General features: G+C 33.2%; 1 protein-coding gene across 1 annotated transcript in view; it reads right to left on the bottom strand.

Moving 5' to 3' along the window:
• Positions 1–1,159: 1,159 nt before the first annotated feature.
• Positions 1,160–21,296, bottom strand: part of LOC145286504 (neuropeptide SIFamide receptor-like) — a 164,099-nt gene continuing 143,962 nt past the window's right edge. Inside the window, exon 3 of the mRNA XM_080135404.1 lies at positions 1,160–1,862. Coding sequence (XP_079991530.1) covers positions 1,160–1,862 — 703 coding nt within the window. The remainder of the gene's footprint in view (positions 1,863–21,296) is intronic.

Genomic DNA, 21,296 nt, shown 5'->3' with positions numbered 1-21,296 from the left:
GCACATGACATACGTAGAAAAATGTACATATATATGTATAACATGATCAAGTGGTTTCAACAAATGTTTTTAAGTTAGTATTATTTTATTCCCTGATAATTATTACCTGTTTTGCCTGGTTATGTGATCATTGCATTTTATTTTATTATATTTCGACCCTGAAAATAATTTAATAATAGAGCTGATTTAATACCTCTTGTATTTATTGGTATCTAATAGACTTCATAATATAAATTATTCTTTTGACTGTAAAGCAAGGATAAATAAGTCTAAGTATTTAATTTTTTGAACATACTTTATATGAATGTGTATACATGTACTTATATGCCTTATATATAAAACCGTAATTACAGCTTATGTATAAATTATTAACTGCCTTATATTTATACGTAGAAAGATTTGTATACTTTGAAACATATACGCAATATATTTTTATAAATATATATGTATATATATACACGTGTGTGTGTGTGTGTGTGTGAGTGATATAATGTATCAAGCTCTACTGTCTCCAACAATACAACATTCGCGTAGTAAAATAAATTAAAAAAATATATACATTCGTTTACATTCGTTTACATTGGGCTTTGAAAGAATCCTTGAATTTTAAAGTCATGAATATTTTCCAATTATTAAAAGCCAGCGTATTAAATCCTAAGATAAATACACGTTGTGTATCACTTGCGCGTATTCCTTCTTTAACTTCCATTATTATACTTAGACGTTATTCCAATATTAACTTGAGAAGTAGATTTGAAAATATATGGATAAGTCAAATGAAAACATGTAATGCTAATACAAAATAAGATCATTCATTTTGTGTAAAGTTTAGGAGGCCGTATTTTTCCCCTGGACTCAATTGACCTTTAACGTAAGTTTCAAGTAAAAATTTGAAATTGCTGATTGCTTAAAATAGAGAGCATTCTATTCCTAATATTTGTTATTACTGAACACATCTCTATCGGATGAAAAATAGGATGAAACTAATTTGCAGTTGGTATTTATTCAGTTAAATGTTCCAGTTGCAGCTTATGGCGGATCTAGTGAATGGAATGTATGTATTTAATAGATTACCATCGATTATAGATGAATAATAATTATAAAGTTATCACTCTGACGTATTATTAACTTGATTTCTGGTCTTTAGCAAATGGTATTTTTACAATGAATCTTTGCTGTTCATTGACTTCCTTTTCAAAGACATGGTCACCTGACCGCTCGCGTATTCTACCGTCATGTACTTTGTAGTCATGCCTCGCCTTTCCTGGTTTTGGTAATACATATTTTTCTGGCACATAACCATCGCCTTGAATCCTCTCTGGAACTTGTTACTGTAGAAGCAGTAGATGATGGGGTTGGTTCCACTATTTGCTAGTCCAAGCCATTGGACTATCGGCATGACGATCTCATTCAGCCACTGTATGTCACGCGTCTTGGGCGCATAATAGGTGTGCAAACGGATTATGTACATGGGCAGCCAGGATAGGGCGAAGAGAAGGACGACCAGGACTAACATCTTCACAACTTTTATCTTCGATTTCATGATGATTTTCGACCGGTCACACAGACCGGGCGAATCGCGATTCCAGACGCGTAGACCGATTAAAAGGTAGCAGAGCATGATAAGCAGCAGCGGAATGGTGTAGCAACAAAGGAAAATCGCCCCCAGAAAGAAAGCCTTTTCCGTTTCAGCGTCGGGCCAGGCTGGGTAGCAAACGTATAAGTTGCCGAACGGTATCTGAGTGTAGAAGACGGCCCAAGGGATCATAATCAACATGGCGAATACCCACGTAGAGATGATGATAATCCGAGATGTACTGGAAGACGTCTTAAACTGTAAAGTGTAGCAAATAGCCAGGTACCTAAAAAGGAAATAAAAAAAATGGTGGATAAATATTAGTGCGAACTTGCAAATGAATATACGTATTATTGTAAGCAGCAAGCCAATCGATTAAAAATAGAAAACAATTAATTACAGGAAACGCACTGGTATTTTTTTTTTACTTTTTAAAACGTATGATAAATATGCTGTAACATGATTAGGTTGTTACATATTACAACGATAACATTTTCGGCAATCCTATCATTTTCATCAGTACGATTTTGCGTATATTTTATATTTTTATACACACAAACTTTTCAAAAGGGAAGGCTCGACACTTTTTTACCTATAACAACAGAGCATATATGGATAAACGACGTTTTGCTACATACTAAAGAGCAAGATTCATTTTACTTTGCCAATCATTTTTTTTTTCAAAACTACAAAATTAAGTTCAAATACTGATCCGTTTCGTTCACAGAAGAACACGTGATATTTATGTATCAATCACTGATTATTCTATAGATTGACCCATCAGAAAATTAGTAACAAAAACATCATGCAATACATAAAAATTATATAGATTTTAACACAGAGAAGGTGGCGTTAATATCATAATATACAATTGCACTCCTTCTTCCGATTTTTTTTGATTCATGTAATCATGCTCATATGTTTTTAAGCTTTAAAAATGTTCTTATTCTTCTGATGAGTCGGGCGGAAAATATTCTAACATTGACATAATACTTATATGATTGTTTCTGCGGTAGGAAACAGATGGTGTCAAGAACTGAAATTTTTACATGTTGTAAGAAATAAACGATGATATAGAAAAAACACCTTGGAGTTTGGAGTATAGAGATTTTGTCGTTTATTTGTATATTCACTCTAGATATATTTAACATATAGGATTGGTATAAATAAAGAGTGAAATATAGTTGAATATTTTCCCATAAACGTATTTCTACTCTTAAAGGTAAGCTAATTGATATGTTTTAAAAGAAGTGAATTTTATTCTCACCTTAAAACATAGCCATTTCAATTCACAAATCTTACAAAATGGACACGATGCAAGCTGTAAATTGATTAATAAAAAGAATCCGAGCAAGAGTTTTTAATCAACATTTCTTTGGAAGAAGTTGCAAGAAAACCTGAAGACAACATATCAGCTAGTGTGAATGCTCCTGAATATAATGAAAGCATAAGATTCAGTATGCCCAAATAGAACATACTGTAAACTCTACAAAATCAAACCTACGAAGTGCCCACTCGTTACCGTTTCATTAGAAAGTTAAAAATAAACAAGAAATCTGAATATTCCAATCCAATAATTAACAAAGGAAATAGAGCATTTAAACATATGTAATCATTATTTAATAATTGTAGCTGATAAAATTTATAACAATTTAATTATGAATAAACTGAAGAAAAATTATAAGCTTGAAAATAAAGATACATCTATGATATAAATGCAGCAACTCTGAATATTATTTTCCAAACAATAATAATAATAATAATATTGAAGTCTATACTCCTAAGCGCCCAAAATTTACTTTCAAGGATCACAAACCTGAATTAAAAATTAAGCCTACAATTCGATTAATCTCACTTCGTATATTAGATATGGAAATGATTACTAAAACTTTTTAGATAGAATATTACCAACAATAAATCCAAAGTAAGTCATAACACATCGTCATCATCTTAAGAAGTTTTTAATTAGTTTAATACATTAACTAAGTGCATAAAATATTAAATTTATAATGTCTGAACATTGATTCATATTACCAATGGATTTTTCCGAAATTGTTGGTTATGACACTAGAACTAGCGAAAGCAGAGATAGATATAACAAAACTAGAAATGCATATAGTAAAATGAACTAGAAATCATTATTTAAATGCAACTATAAATACTCGACTGGGAAAAACAGAGAACTGACCTTTTGTATTGCGAGGGATGTCATAGATTCTGAACAGCTAATTGACCTGCTAAGTCTTTGGATTCTTAAGGATGTAGCCTTAACGGTACAAGGTATTATCTTTATAAAGAAGGTGCTCCATTATTTATCAATTCCGGTAATAGAAATGTAGAAAAATTATACAGCAGTTACATAATTTCTTTAAAAGAAGAGAAGGATATTGTAGTTTGCTTGAAAAATGGTGTGTAGTGTGAAAGGAGTTGTGTTTGAAGGCTATATCAATGTGGTTTGTAGGAAGCACTGTGGACACACATATAAAAGAATGATAACAATGCTTGAAGGGATTTTCAATAATTTTCCATTATATTACGTTTGTTTGCCAACATAATGTGTACAAGATAGAAAGTAATGGTGCCCCTAATTTTCGAGAGTTCAGTTCTTCAGGGTAGAAAATAAAAAGACACATCTACAACAGTTCGGCGAGGCTTTATTTTTATGGGTTAAATTTCTTTCTTTTATTCTGTAAGTCAGTGTCGCATACTATTTTCAAGATACGAGAGTTGATGGATATTAAGTATATTTTCCATTATACGAGTTTTAGGGGATATTAAGTATTGTACAATATTTAATACCCCTCAAAACTCGAACCTTGAAATTGCATTTTGTTTATAAATGATAAAAGTAACATTTAGACAAAAATCTCATATTTATACAAAAATATTTTCTGTTATTTATTTAAGTTTAAAGTTCGCTGCATCTGAAAAATACACTTTATCTATCTATCTATCTATCTATCTATTTATCTCTCTCTATATATGTGTGTGTGTACATATATATATATATATATATATATATATATATATATATATATATAATATTTTGTCTGTAAAGAATGAGCAAAGTTATAGCTAATTAGCTTTAATGCACGATATGTATTTGCTGATTTTTTAAATTCATTTAGCATTGCCTAATCCCAAAACAGTCTTTTTTCTTAGCTACTTAGACTGTTGGCTAAATAAAATTGCAGTGTCTGTTTTTCACAACATTAATACTATATGGCGCCGGAAATCTCATGTAATTACCTCCCTTTAAAATTTAAATGCATCATGTATTTTAAATAAAATCTATTTACTTAATTGTATTAATAATTATAATAAACGGACATGGAAAACATTATTGTGTACAAAGGTATTTGTTACTGTCAATTATAACTTCATAGTACATAACAATTTATAAGAAACTTTAAAAAAGTGAATGAAATAAAGAAGCCATATCGAGCTTTGCATGATACAGTTTAGGAATGTAGTAGATATACGGTCTAAGCGTCAATTGTTCTTAAGTTATATAAAATTCATTTTTTATTCAAATTTATTATCTAATATCCCGGCAATATTTTAAATTTGTAAAAGAAGTTCAAATAAAATAATGATATATGTCTCTATCTCTGCTATTATTACATTAAAAAAAAACACTTTCTACGTGTGTGTGATTTTTTTCCCCTGTAGATTCGAAAATGGCTTCCCCGATTAAAAAAACATTCGCACAAAGAGACTTTCATATAATATGAAAGAAGAAACTTTGAAAAAAAAATGTACATTTTAGCGTAGGGGATAACTTTTCTATATAAATTTAATGCAAAATGAGCACTCACTGGGTGGCCACAAAGCGTTCAACTAGACATGTCATCTCTAGCATTTTTCAAGTTTGGCAATCAAGTGGGGGACAAAACATGACAAATGGAAAATTTTTAGGTTTTTGTGGTGGGGGGGGGCGGGAATTACATTTGAAAAATAAAACAATGATAAATTTTATTAATTTTTATGAAACCATTCTGTACTTTCACCTAAAATTTTATAAGCAGAAATTACCCAAAAATATGACAAATTCAATTTTTTTTGGGAGGCGGGTTGCATTAGAAATATAAAATGACGAAAAATGTCATTTAATTGTTTTTGGAATTAATTTTTGGTAGATTTTTTTTTTTTTGCGATCGCAAGGGCATTCACTGCTATTCTTATTGAAACAAAAGTTGTAATGATTTATTTTTAATTATCTTTTCTTTGGAGGGGGTCTTTCCAGTGCTCAATATCCGGAGAATAGTTTGTTCTCTTTGTAGCCCTTCTGCCGAAATATCAGGTGGAGAGGGTATCACATACTTCTCTTTTTGGGCGATCATATTTACATGTTTTCATCCGTTCTTTTATTTTTGTTGTGGGGGTATCCCCGTTGCCCATGATGAAAATTATTAGTATACCGGTGTGTTTCAAACAGAACTTCATGTCAACCGAGGCAACGCTGAGTACCCATGCTAGTATATCTATAAAAGTGAAAATGTTTGTATGTGTGTGTGTGTGTAGCTATATGTGTACACTTCCCTATTCTGGTAATTTTCAGTCTAAAGACGCGAGATTTGACATATTGAGAGTTGGAAACATTTTTTTAATCGATTTTCCGCCAGAAATGTGGCTGTGAAAGGGGTTAAGAGTCAACGAGTTGACCTTTCTAAACTGTACTAAACTCCTCCGTCAATTTTGTGTCTAAACACTTGAAATTTTAAATGTAGGTTACTTGCGCATGGATCACACTTTTTAATTCGATTTGAGCCCAAATAAATACATGATGAGGGGTCAAAATTGGACCACTGCGGTCTCTACATAAATTACTCAGCTAATTTCTGGTCTAAATATTTGAAATTTTACATAAAGGGTATTCAGAGATAGAGCATGCTTTTTAGTCAGTTTGGGTCGAAAATTTTAGCTGTCAAGGGATCAAAGTTCCAACGAATTAACCTTTGTGGTGTATGACAAACTACTCCACCGATTTTGGGTCTAAACATTTGAAATTTTAATCAGTTATGGAGCGGAAATTATATACATTGAGAGAATCGCCAACGCCTCTGCAGAGAAATATGACTCTCTGCTGTAGTAGAACATTACTTATACCTGAGAGCATCCTGTATGTGTACAAGGCCATAGTTCACCCATGTGTGGAGTATTGTTGACACATTTGTGCTGGTGCATTTGCCAACCTATTAGGTCCGGCACTGTCAACTTTGCTTCAAGCTCTGTCCCATCGACGAAATTTGTATCGTTCTGCCTATTTTACAAGTGTTTAATGGAAGATGCTCCAAGGAACTTCAAACTCTTTTACCTCATCGACGTAAATATCTCCGAGAAACTCGACAGGCAACTAAATTCCATCCCTACACAATAGAGATCCCTAGACGATCGAAAACTTTCTACTCTATTAGTTTCTTCCCTTAGATCACTGGATTTTGTAATTCCCTTTGCAAGTCCTTACTTCCCTGACTGTACTGACATACAAAAGATCAAGTGTAATGTAAACAAACATCTTGCTGCTGAACTCTCTGCATAGTATCCCTGCAAATTTTGTCGCATATAAAAGCCCTCTACATCAAAGTGGCACTGTTCCTTATTTAAACATATGTAATTATCTTAGCAATCTTAGTAAGTTGTTGTTTTTTTTGTGTACTGATATTCATATTAAAATCTTTTTTCTATTTATTAGCATTGTTTGCCTTCCCACAAAAGCAAAACGGGGCACGAGGTCGTTTTTAATGTGGGATTACACCAGCTCCACGAAAAAAAGGCAAGCGGGACACTCTGGTAAGGACCAAAAGTAATAATTGTATAGAAAGTTTCTCATCTATTGACCAAACAAATTAACTTAACTGCAGCATCTGCAGAACAGACACTACACTTTGATTCCAGCCCGAAGTCAAGAAAAACAGAAAATAAGGCAACTATTTTTCTATTTTTTTAGTTATTTATTTGCTTCCCCACTGTGAAAATTAGGCACAAGGCCGTTTTTAATGTGGAGAGTGAGGGGAGGAGTACCAGTTTCCCGATAGGGAGATGGATTGTGACAATTGGTATGAAGGGTTTTCCCTACATTGACCAAAGCTAATTGCTCAAGAGCAATGGTCTAATATGTAGAGTTGCCCCCACACATAACTTTGATTGCAGTATCTGCCGGAACAGGTACTAGACTTTATAACAGAAAAACATCTTGCCCGAAGGCCAAGAAGAAAAAAAGACGAACCTTTTTCTGTTTATTTAAAAATAAAATTCAGCTTTAATTAACTCCCTATTAGTTTTTTTCGTTTTCCTTAGGGATGATCATCTTTAGTAAACTATTATTCTACATGATTTATACTTGCGAAAAATTTGCGTAAAAAATCTCTTTTCATATATATTTTTGTATATGTATGCATTTTTGTTTAAAAAATGTTATCTACCAAACTCCTCCAGTGGTTTTAGACAACTGTAATGAGACTTTATATATAAGGTATTCGAACACAAGCACAACTTTATATTTTGGTTTTAGCCCGGGAAAATCGGTACAAAAGTGTGAAAATTTAAAAAGAAATTGAAATTGAGTTGATGGTCGAACGCCGGCATTACGAATATGCATGCATAACGTAGTAGCTATTGGTTTCTGTTTTAATTTTTAGCCTCGCAGTAAACATGTCTTTATTGCTCAGTCATTACAGGAAGAGGCAGAAATAAGTCCTTAGTTATACGTTTTAGTTTCGATTCTCGATGGTGGCGCACGAGTCATTTTATTTTAATTTTTTAAATCATTGCTATATATTGGATCCAAAATCTGTATTAATCATATTTAAGCGTATTTTACGACCAGACAATGCTAGGAAAAATATATACACATACGATGTGGCTCAAAAAAATACCCGTCCATGGACATGTCGCTCTAAAATTTTGGGTGGAAATAAATATCATTCTTGATGATTGATGTAAAACAATCTTTTATCGCCCCAATCAATTTGCATCAGGCATCATTTGGATAAAGTTTAACTTAAATAAATAAATTTACTGCCCCCTCCCCTATAAATGAAGAATAACTGCAAACAACTATTTGCGAAACGTGTAAGTCTCCTTTGGGAAATATAAAAAACAGTTCACCGCGTACTCTGCACCGAAGATTTTTGCTGTCCCAGCGTTTTTAATGTTTTCGTTGAAGAGTCGGTTCATCACAGCAGCAGGTTTTTACCCTAAAATCGGTATGGCTACGGCGATAAAAAACGTGATACACTCAAGAGACACTGAAGTGTGTAGTTTTTAAATAAAATACTCTCTCTTTCACTCTCTCTCTTTCTTTCTATCTCTCTCTTTCACTATATATATATATGTGGGTGGGTGGGTGAGTGTGTATATATATATATATATATATATGTGCGTGTGTGTGCGCGTGTGTATTTATATATAAATACAACATTAAGCCATATTCCGATGACTAAGATTTTATTCGTTATAGTGCTTCTTTTTTTACGATATAAAATTTTGCTACATTATTTACTTAGGCTGTGGGCCCGACGTTGCCTGGGTGTTTAGAGGTGTGGGTTGAGCAAAAAAAGTGGTAGTAGGCAGGCTCGAACTCGTATCGCGAGGAAAAGTACGTGACCCCCCCTAAAAAAAAAACCCTGACGTCTTTGCCAAACCGAAAGTAGTGAAGATTAAAATTAAGGCAAGTCAATCGATAAGAGGGGATGACTTTCCGACATATCGGCGAATAAAACTACCTCTACTGAAGGAATTAATATTTTTAGCCTATTTTTAGGTATTTGTCGTTCGAGAAATCGAGCTTCAAAACGATACTGATCGCGTGAAAATTCGTTGCCTCTATCGAAAGTATTAGGCAAAGATGCAAATACACATACATACATACATGCATACATACATTTACACAAAGAGGTAGGATTTATATAATAGATGAACCGTTTCATTCACATTATGCACAACGAGCCAATATAGCAATTTCTGAGTATGAACTTATAGCATGGAAATCCTTCCTTCTTTATTTTTTTTACAAAGGGATCACCACATATCAAGGCCTGGAGACTACTCGATGATTAGGGTTAATGTGTGTACGGTAGTGACTTGGTCAGTAGCGGAGTAATCGTTTGTGGTGGAAATTTAGTATAATTAGATATTTACGAGGTACAGTTACTATAATAATAAAGTAACAAAGAAATTACAACCCCCTGACCAACTGACAGTCATTAAATCTTCTCAAGAATATATATATATATATATATATATATATATATATATATATTCACTAAGATGCACAACATGCAACAAATCCTACATAGGCGCCACCAAAAATTTCAGCAATAGAGTGGCCTTACATAAGAGCAACATCAAAATTGCAGATAACAGACACCTCTATGTTTCAAAACACGTACACACATGCAGTGGAAACAGCTTCAAAATAATGCCAATCTTCCAAACAGACAATTATTTTTATTTACTTACACAGGAAAAAAAACTTCATTACCAAATTCACTCCTGAACTGAACAGAACCTAATACCATCACACAAAAACATGAAATGCAAGGTACACTCGCATACACACCCATACACATACACATATACACAAGCACACATAAATCAGAACCGACACATTAAAACACACACACGTACGCGCATACAACCACACACAGACATAACACACCTATCTCTAATACAACACACTGAACAATACCAACCCTACTTAACCTCGAAACCAACAACACTAGGAGACACCTAGAACCATAGTATAATATCTGTTCCAACACCTCGCTCCCTCCTCATTCAGGGGAGGAGAACCCCCTCATGACTAAAACGACTATCTTCCCTCCTATCATCCCCCTCCCATACCTACACTCTTTCTAAACAAACATAATATAAGACTAAAACGAAAAATCACAATACTAAAATCCAAGAATCCAAAAAATAAATATCAAAATAGAATGAAAGCACTCCTACTCTTACTTCAGAAGAGCCAGTCCCCCCTCCTCACACATACACATTAGTAACGACCTCGGACCACAGCCGCCTCTCCTAAGGAAGCAAATAACCCCAAAATACTATAAAACAATATGCACATTCCCAAACCAATAAAAGCAAACACACACACGCACACACACGCACACACACACACATAAACACACACGGACACACACACCAACACACACATACACATACACACACCCTACCCCACCCTAAAGGAAAAGAAAAACACATTAGCAGAAAGAGATAGCGACTGACTACAGCGAGGTCAAAATCTCCCTGGACAAACCAAATAAAAAAGCAATAAAAATTCAGCATACCAATGTATGATAAACCCTTACAAGCCTCACCCCTTGGAAAAACTTCAAACTAACTACGAAAATCGACATTTTTACACATTTGAAAATAATTTCTTTCGAGGACGCATCACAGACCGTCTAAAACACGCGTAAATGATTTCAATGACTTAAAAACATTATTACAATGATCCAAACATAATTCTCAATGAAAAACCAAGACACGGAATAATAAAATAATGTTAAAAAATACACATTGTTGGTGACTACTCCCTTATTTATATATATATTAAAATACACTCAGCTCTTTAGATTATTGTTCTAATCTCCTCTAAATATATATATATATATATATATATATATATATATAGTTGTGTGTGTGCTTTGTCTGTTTTTGAATTACAATATTAGTACAATAGAAACAGTATTCATTTAGTTCAAAGTAATGGACCTCATTCAACATTTCCAAAGATTTAAAATACGTCCAAATATATCTGTCATTGAAATGCCCTTAGTTTTATACCTTTTATTCAGCAAAATTGTATGCTGCAGAAAATCTGAATTCAGTTCTCTACGCGGAATTATCACGCTTTAACTACTTTATATACTTTTTAATATTGTCCAGTATTTTCTGTCTATGTCTATTTTTTGCATTGGAGCTGAACTCAAATTTAAATATGTTAAAACCTTGAGGACTTTTGGAGCGAGATGGGAGAGGGGTAGAGGAAAATGATGGACTTAGTCATTTCTTTTTCTGCATGGTGCACAAATTAAAATTACATATGGTGAGGTCTGAAATTGCACTGTTTGTTCATTTTCACTAGGATTTGACCTCCCCTGGGGACTTTTGCTGTGTAAATTGGGTGAGACGAACGTCGTCATTTTTTATGCCTCCTTTACTGTGCACTCGCAGGGGACCATGCATGCTTCACTTGTTTTCTTTCATTTTTCTAAGTAAAGTGTGTGTGCAGCCGCATACTCTTATTGAAGAGAAACCAAGCTTGTCTGTCGATGTAAATATCACTTAAACAATAATTATATACATTCTTTTAAGGGGAGAGCATTCTGATGAAAGGATAAACTCTCAGCTAAGGTGTAACTGAAAGTTATTTTCCTTAAAATTGACTGTTATTAAATCTCAATCTGTCGTAATATTCTGTCGTAATCATATGTGCAAATAGCTTAGGGTATCGAGAAAGGCGATCGTATTTATCAAACATTGGTGTCGGGTCCGAGTTTCAAGTTGTCTTTTATGTAGCCACACCGGTGTGTTATGACGAAGACGAAAATATCTTGCCTCTGAATTAGTACTAATTATATACATGATATATAAATATGGGTGTGTTTTGTGTATTCGTTTAGGCAGAACCTTTTATTTAGCTAGCATTGTTTGAAATAATAGAATTTACTGTTTATTTTACATTAACATTTTTTTTTCTACTGATCTTCATTGTGTTATATTCAAAACGATTAACGTATGTTCTATGTACCTTCGACAATGAATGTAAAACATTCGTGATAAATATATGATTTCATTTTAACATAAAAATATCATTAGATAAATTGAAAAAATTAAATTGGTATAATTAATCAAATGAATTCTGCTATTTTTAACAATGTTTGCTTGTACATGCATAGAATAATATTTATATTTTTTTTTATATCAGAAAGGATATTAGACTAACGTTTGCAAAAAAACCCACTGACATAACTTCTTTTTTTGAAAGATAACACATTCACAGATACATCATGTTATTTTTCTTTGTTGTGAGTAGAATGTCGACTTAGCACAGAGAACTAACGTTGCCCGGGATTGAATGATAAACAACGAATATTTCACACTCCTATATTTTTATTTTCATCGAAATTCGTGAAATCGCCCGGGAGGAAGCTTCACATCCCTCAATGAAGTAACTTAGTCCAAAATTCTACATTGCAATCTAGAGAACTTACTGTTTCTTTCATAAAATTATTTCATATAAACTTTCCAGTTAACGAAAAAGACATTAACGTGTGGGGTATGAACCCACAGACCATAAAATGCAAAAAAACACAAAAAAACTAAAGAAAACAAACAAAAAAAACGCTATCAACTTACCCACAGTAGAATCTTCACGGCCCGTTGTTATATCATTGTTGCTAAGCGACGACATGAAAAAATAGCTTTACCGATGATAGATAAATTAAAATACCGGTTTCGCCTATGAGTTATCGATAAATATCGAGGGTATTCTGATATAAAACTTAACTAAGATCACTCCCAGACTTATACACAAATGTTCTGTAAATTTTTAACAACATCTCTTCAGTCGTTTCGGAGTCTGTAAGGAACGAACTCACACACACACACACAAAGTCGCATAATTGTAGAGATTCATCATGCTTATACTTCTTATAGCCTTATATTATCGACTGTTACTTATCTTTCACGTAAGATGTTGCAGACAAAAAGGGAAGAATTGCTGTTTTGAAAGTCAGATTTCGATTTTTTTGGTATGATGAGATTATTTATCCTCGCATTCGTACTCAAACCACTTAGCTGTTACATCATGATCGCATCATCCCCCAACCCCGATTTGTTGATAAGTAATAAGACTTATTAATAATAAAAGTGTGAACTCTGTTACGACGATTCGATTGACTTTTAAAATTTATCATGCAAAATTAAAGTTAACAGCGATGTAACTTATTATTCCTATTTGATATGTAATTATTTTCTATGCCGCGCGCACTGAAATGATCATGTCAACGTAAATTGAATATAAAACGAAACGTTCAATTTTAGAATTTGATTTTGTAGATGCTAATGCACAACTTGCAATATGACATGATCGCAAATCGAATTAGGATCCGATTTATGTCTCAATTAAATGTACATCCTGATGATTCATTTAACAGAATCGTGAATTTAATTTGTCATTTATCTTGGTAAATGCTAATTGATCATTTGGCGTGTGTGTAGCGTTATACATGATATAAACAACAACTTATATATCCATCTGGTCATATTATCTTTGGGCTCGTAGTCTTTACCTCTAATCCGCGTTTTGTAAATAATAATGTGTCAACTAATAATCTGTTTTATTCTAAAAGTCCAAGGTTCAATACTTTGTACAGACGAAATTAAGTATATTAAAATATATCTAAGAATGTTTTTTGATCAGTACATTAAAAAACATTTGATATTGATATAATAATAATTGATTGTTTCTTCGAAACGATACAGATCTGTAAAAATGTACCGAAATTTTGACATGCTTAAGAACTACTTGGTAAAATTATACGTATTTGGAATGTGAAATTTAGCTATAATATTATTAATCTATATATGCTCTGTCGTTATATTAACAGAAATTGAGCTTCTAAACAAAAAGAGCTATTATACACTAAATGTAAAATATAGTTACAAAAATTATATTTTACTAAACGATAATCTCCCGCACCAGTTTCGACGTATGAGCTCCGTCACAACAACTAAGTTGTTCGGAGATCCAAAACAGACGAGTTGTTTATAGTGGTGAAGGTTTCGTGTAGAACTAACCACACTTATTGGTTCAATAGCTAATCTTCGTCGATGCCGATAGACAAAGCATACAGTATACCTCAGCTGTTACATTTGAGTCTTTATTCTCTGTTATCAAACACACACACACACACACACACACACACACACACACACACACACACACACACACACACACACACACACACACACACACATATATATATATATATATATATATATATACTTCAGAATAAAGTTATCCAACAAATCAACTGGTATGGAAACCTGTGATTATAGGTCTTACAAAATATCATTAGCCGTAATATTCTATGAGCACAATCCCATGTAAATAAAAATTGCTCAATATGCACGATAGATCATATATATATATATATATATATATATATATATATATATATATATTTGATCCATCGTGTACATTGAGCAATATGTGTGTGTGTGTGTGAGAGAGTGAGAAAAAGAGAAATGAAAAAGTTATATTTTTCATCAAAAAACTTAGAAGAAAATTGACACAAGTAAATTCCATTTAACAAATTTCATAATCAAATCAGTCACATTCATACTTTGTTGATAATCTAAAAAATTTTTAGACCATTCGAAATTTCAAAGGAATGTAGAACAATTAAAAGTTTATATAAAATCATTTCTCCCTTTTGTAATAAAAACAAACATTTATCTATAAGATTGTTCACTCAGTAGTCAACATATTTCCCTCCACCAATGTAACACAGACATATTGTACATAGTGTTCTACCTATAGTATTTTACAATTTTGCATTCAGTAAACCAAACAAATAAAAAATGTATATTTAGGCACACCTATTCTATATATAATGATGGTAAATTTTAGATGAAGTATATATCATTATCAAATTTAATACAGTTATATTACACACACATCTATATCTTACAATCGTGCATTTATCATATACTATTTAACAAATGTAATAATGTGCATACAACCACTATCTCTATCTAGAATACTGTTGAAGATTCAGTATATACAATTAATCAAATGTAATAATGTAGTATTGCACACAACTAATCTATCTACTGGTATTGAGCATTTTGAGGAGCAGCATACACCACTTACTAAATATAATTCTCTATTATTACTCATATGTTATTGAGCACATTATCCCTCCTCACTTTTCTTCCCTCTAACATAATGGCCTAAATATAAAAGATGCTTACTAAAACAACAGTCGGAACCTAAATATTAAAGGCAACGATCTGACGAGAGTGTTATTTAGTAGGTCATTACTTCAAGCAAGGAAACGTTCGAAAATTGATAAACGTTAAATAAACGAGTACGTTTAAAACTATCCGTACGTTCACTTTTGGGGAAAAAAGACAAATCAATAAAATACAAGCATTCGCTTATATATATATATATATATATAAACTTGTTTTTATAATTTACTGGCTATGTATAATTCAGTAAATTTCATATGCCAATGAATTTTTAAGCAAAAAGGAGATGACTTAAAATATAAGCTACAAAATTATCATATTTCAGTATTGAGCATTCATATAGTGTATTAACAAAACCAAGACTTCAAAAAAGGAATTGATAGCAATAAAAAGTGTATCTCATTGTTAATTACACTTGTTTCAAGACTAATATTGCTTCATCAGAGTGTTCTTGGTTATTTACATTAGGGCCAAGAGAATAGGAGCTGTGGCTATTTTCACCACTATTACTGCTTTCAGGATATTGATCAGTAGTTTTCTCGTCTTGTTGCACCCACATTTCGACATCATTTGTATTAAGTTACTTAAGAACAGCGTGGTTGGTCAGTAACCGTTAAGTTTCAAGAATTTTTTTTCTGGACCACATGTATTCTCTAATTTTAGAGTTGCAAGCCATTGTGATGGGTTATTTTACACTATTTTAAATATAGCAATCTGATAAAAAAATAAGTTTACAGTTAGTGTAAATTAATTATCAATAGCTAATTTACATTAATTACACAGTACTAATATTAACATTTCTGCACAATATCTGACTAAACCATGTACGAGTGGCGTGCAATAAGTAATGCCCATTATCTACTTGCCGTAGAAGTAGAGCAATGAAACTTGGCACAGTTATTAGTCTTTCTCTACTTAGAAACCACCCAGAGTTATGCATTTCTCCCATCGTTTGATGCATCTCTGGTGACCGTTTTTTAGAACACCCCAGGTTGTCCCTCCAACCACGACATGACTTCAGAAATCAAGACTGCATCATCTGGGAAACGCTTTTCTTTCAAAAACAACTTCATGGCTGGGAAGAGGTGAAAGTCAGAGGATGCAAGGTCAGGAGAGTAGGGAGGATGTAGGATTATTTCATAACCACATGCCCGTGCTTCTGATTTGGCGACATCCGAGTTGTGGACCGGAGCGTTGTCCTGCAGGAGCAGGGTACCTTTGCTGATCTTGCCCCGGCTCTTGATTTTGATAGCTTCCCTTATTTCCTCAAAAGTGAAGCATAATAGGCTCCTGTAATTGTGATACCCTTTGCCAGGAAATCTGTTATCACTACTCCGTTCTGGTCCCAAAAGACTGTGAGCATGACCTTGCCAGCAGAGGGCTTCACTCTTGCCTCCTTTGGAGGTGGTGAGTCCAAGTGCTTCTACTGCATTGACTGGGCTTTGGTTTGTGGATCATAGTGGTGGACCCAGGTTTCATCCTGTGTAATCAGTCTTTTGAAAAACTTTGACTCATCTTCTTGGCACATCTCCAAATTCATCATTGAGCACTCGACGCGTTCTCGCTTCTGGAATGGTGTGAGCAACCTGGGAATCCATCTGGCAGACACCTTATGCATATGCAAATGGTCATGAATGATAGTTTCCACAGACCCAGGACTTATTTTGACATCCTGGGCTATTTGGCGAATAGTAATGCGCCGATCTTCCAAAATGCAGCCTCAACTTGACGGACAGATGCCTCATCAATGGCAGAAGGGGGGCAGGTCTAGGAGTTGTTTCCACAGACTTCCCGCCATGTTTGAATTCACAATGCCAGCGTTTTTACAAGGTCATATGATGGGGCATTATCACCATAAGTTTCTTTCATTTCATCAAAAGTCTCCTGTGGTGTGCGTCCTTTCAAATACAAAAACCGGACCACTGCTCGACATTCAGCAAGCTCAATTTCACATCTGACTCAGTTCAAACACATGTAAAACAGAAACCACAATTAGTTCAGAGCTATAATTTGCCACATAACCCGTAGAGATATAAATCATTACACATGCAAAACCTCAGCTAGATCAGGCAACTAAAAGTGGGTCGGAGGCATTACTTATTGTACGCTCATCGTAAATAGTTTACTGCAACTCTGCATCAAATATGCTAATACATTTTTAATGACGAGACAGTTCAAGTTTAGAGAAAGTCCTGGTTTAGAAGAAGTCCAAATGAGAGGAAGTCCATCTTTAGAGGAAGTTCAAATTAAAGGAGTTTTACTGTATTATATATAAATGCGCGCGCGCACACACACACACACGCACACAAACACTCACACACACACACATATATATATATATATGTATATATAGCACGTTATATTCAATCAAATGCACTTATAAGATTGATTAGAATGTTTACAGATTCAGCCTTTTCACAGCTAGAAGCGTTTCTGTATCGCACACATTGTACATAAAAAACAGCAAAGGAAAAGAAAAATTACTGATGCCAACTTTACGAATAATACAAGAAAGCCAAATTTGTTCCAGCATTGTTAGGTTTATTCAGAGAAAGAAAGCTGCGGTTTTGCTTTAATGAAAAGACGAGTGTTTGAAGCCTGGAAAATGGCCATGTAATCGTTGGCACCCTTTCGAAAAGTAAGGTATTTTTGAACCCTTTTAGTTTATTCATGGACGATACATTAATTCGATCAACCAGCCTCACTCAATAAAGGCTGTATTGAAATATACTGTATATAAAAGGTCAAACGATGTGGATCTAGTATAAATATTGAATCAAATTATAAAATCTAAGATGTCAAACATACATAAGAATTTTATTTAGAATGCACATGCCCTTTTTGCGATATATTAAATTAATATTGTGAGAATGAAATCTAAAACGTTACTAATATAGTTAAAACCTCATAGCCAAAAAATGGACATTAACATTTAATAATACTAAGACTAAGCTTTTTAACAACTAATAAAAAATATTATTAAGCACTGATCGTTACGCACAATACCATCCACGCCGAGAGCTTATATAGTTCAAACTCCTCGGCTTAATATTCACAAGCAACACAAATTCGAATAAATACATCGAGGTAATTGCCAAAGTTATTGCAATAAAAGTGACCTTTCTTTCTGTCCCAGGAAACTGCTCACAGCAGAGATTATACTATGTATTTATGAGTTTATTATTTGACTATGCACGTAATATTGTTTCCACATCTGGTCTGGTGCATCTACCACCAGCCTCTCCTTCTTAGACGGAGTCTTGAAAACTGTTAAATTCACATCAGCCCTTAATTACGTGCCAAGCACCAACCTCTCTCCCATCGTTGCAATTTTCTTGCAACAAATACCTTTAATTGAATGCAACAATAGCACTTTTACCCTTTGAATTACATAATCACGACTAACCCGACAAGAGTAAAAACCTTTCCATTCAGTGTTGAGATCCATGGATTCTGCAAAAAATTCTAATCAAATAGTTTCTTCCCTATAGCTGCTAGATTTTTCGAATCCCCTCACTATTCCCTTTTTAACTGACTGTACTAAGTTTTAGATGTTTAAATTAAATGTGAACATACATCTCGCTGCTCGACTCCAACCAGTCCCATGTAAGACACAATCCTAAAATAGTCTTAAATTCTAATATTCTTTCTTCAATGTGAAAATGCGTATAAAATCTACGACGGAATTTTGATTTCCCATAGTGTATACCGAGAAAAATTATTTGCGCCAGATTCTAACCTTTTATTTATCGTTTTGTATTCGTTTGGTATATATATATATATATATATATATATATATATATATATATACATATATATATATATATATATATAAAAATATATATATATATATTGACTTCCCATAGTATATATTGATTTTTTTATGTACATTCCTTACGGACGTAATCGTCACTATTTAGTTCACCGAATGTAAAATCGTCGCAATGTTTGTTAACTATTGAAGCAAATGCTCTCGTCATTTACTTGGTTAGATTTAGGTATTTTCATCGTTTGGTTACAAACGTTGTTTTGGGGCTGAAGAGTTGGTTTTAAGAGTTTTACAGTTTCAGAAAAAAAAACAAAGTCACACATTGTTCGCTGAAACCCACGAATTTATTGTGTTCTGTGGATTGTAATTTTCGAAGTAATAAACAGACATTCTTAGAGTTCGCCGAATCGACACAATCAATGTTATACAGATTACCATAAATAATTTTCCAATATAATGGATATAGGAAAAAAAGTATAATCCACCATGCAAACTATCTCAAAACCGTCAAAATATTTCAGTCTAATAATTTAGCACATATTTCTAACGTGGTTTGTCTGATAGGCGTACCCTTGTCTCCTCTAGTCCCATGCACACTAGATGCACTGGGTTTATTTCCGTTTGCTGCCAGCTTGTCCTGAGTTTACTCAGAATTCATACTAGTTTACATAATCTCTTCTTACTGGGGTAGGTCCCCAATATATAATAGGCGGTCTGATATTTTTACTATACGTATGACAGATCTATTGACAGAGAGCCTTTAGAATAAAAATAATAAGATTATTAAAGTTATTTTCTTGGATTTTCAGAGTTTGTCATCTTTAATTAATCTGCGAAATCAATATTTGATTCTGATATGCTAATTTATTACTTGTGTTATGTTACAAGAGAATCAACACGTATCAAGTCCTGAAATCCATTCGAGGTTAAGGTTCGACGTGCGTAAAATAATTGGTGACAAAACAGCATAAGGAAAATTTGATTATTTAAGAACAATTATATTATTTAACAACACTAACTTGAAAACGGTTATGTTGTAGTTAGCTGGAAAGCAGATCTCGCGGTGTAGAGTTTCAAAGGTGGATAGTTATAAAGAGGAAACTTTATTATGGAATTTGCGTTTACATTTAAGCACCGCTAGAATGTGAGAGAAATTGCTGACAATTGTTGTAGGCAGACGAGTATTTGTTGTGAATGTTTTGCAGGCTGCGACATAGATTGAAGCTTAGTTGAACACTAATAATAACGATAGAGCAGATGTAAACTGGCACAGTATCTTATATGATAACACTGCTGAAAGGAAGAGATAATGACACCATTTACTAGAGTTTTGGAAACAGATTTGATGTAAGTGTTCCATTTTAGTACAGCAGTAAAGGTCAGTGAAAGAAGCTTGTTGAAATATTTTTCTCATTAAACACGAAAACAAATTTTCTATCAGTTCCATCCTTATAAGACCCGTTTCGATTCATCACTGCTTAACATGGCTCCATTTTCTGTAATCCTATTCACATCTTCTATCGTTCGCGTTCTCATAAAAAAATGCATTTTTACTATTCATGTCAACTTGAAACAGAAAACTTTATTACAAGCACATAATAATGCTACTAAACTTATACTTATATTTACAATGTTGTATACAGATACTAGCATAAGCGGCCCATTTGTCGCTACCAGCATTTATATTGACAAAAGTAGTCCGTCTAGTGTGTCAATCTGCATATTGAACGATGCGCCTGTTCTTTAAATGCTACGCATAAGCAACCGCAAGACAAACCTAGGCTCTTATTGATAAATAATCAAATATAATACATAAAAGTATGTCGTCGGATTTTCAGAGTTTCTTATCGATTGCACTATATAAAAAAATAAATAAAAACATCAAATTGTTTTAATATGATTTATATCTATATATTTCTGCAGTTAAATATGTTAAAATATTTATATAGTGTATAC

Source organism: Euprymna scolopes, chromosome 10 (genome assembly GCF_053919585.1).
Source record: "Euprymna scolopes isolate OS-2025 chromosome 10, ASM5391958v1, whole genome shotgun sequence".
NCBI lineage: Eukaryota > Metazoa > Mollusca > Cephalopoda > Sepiida > Sepiolidae > Euprymna > Euprymna scolopes.
This window is presented reverse-complemented; position numbering and strand designations above follow the sequence as displayed.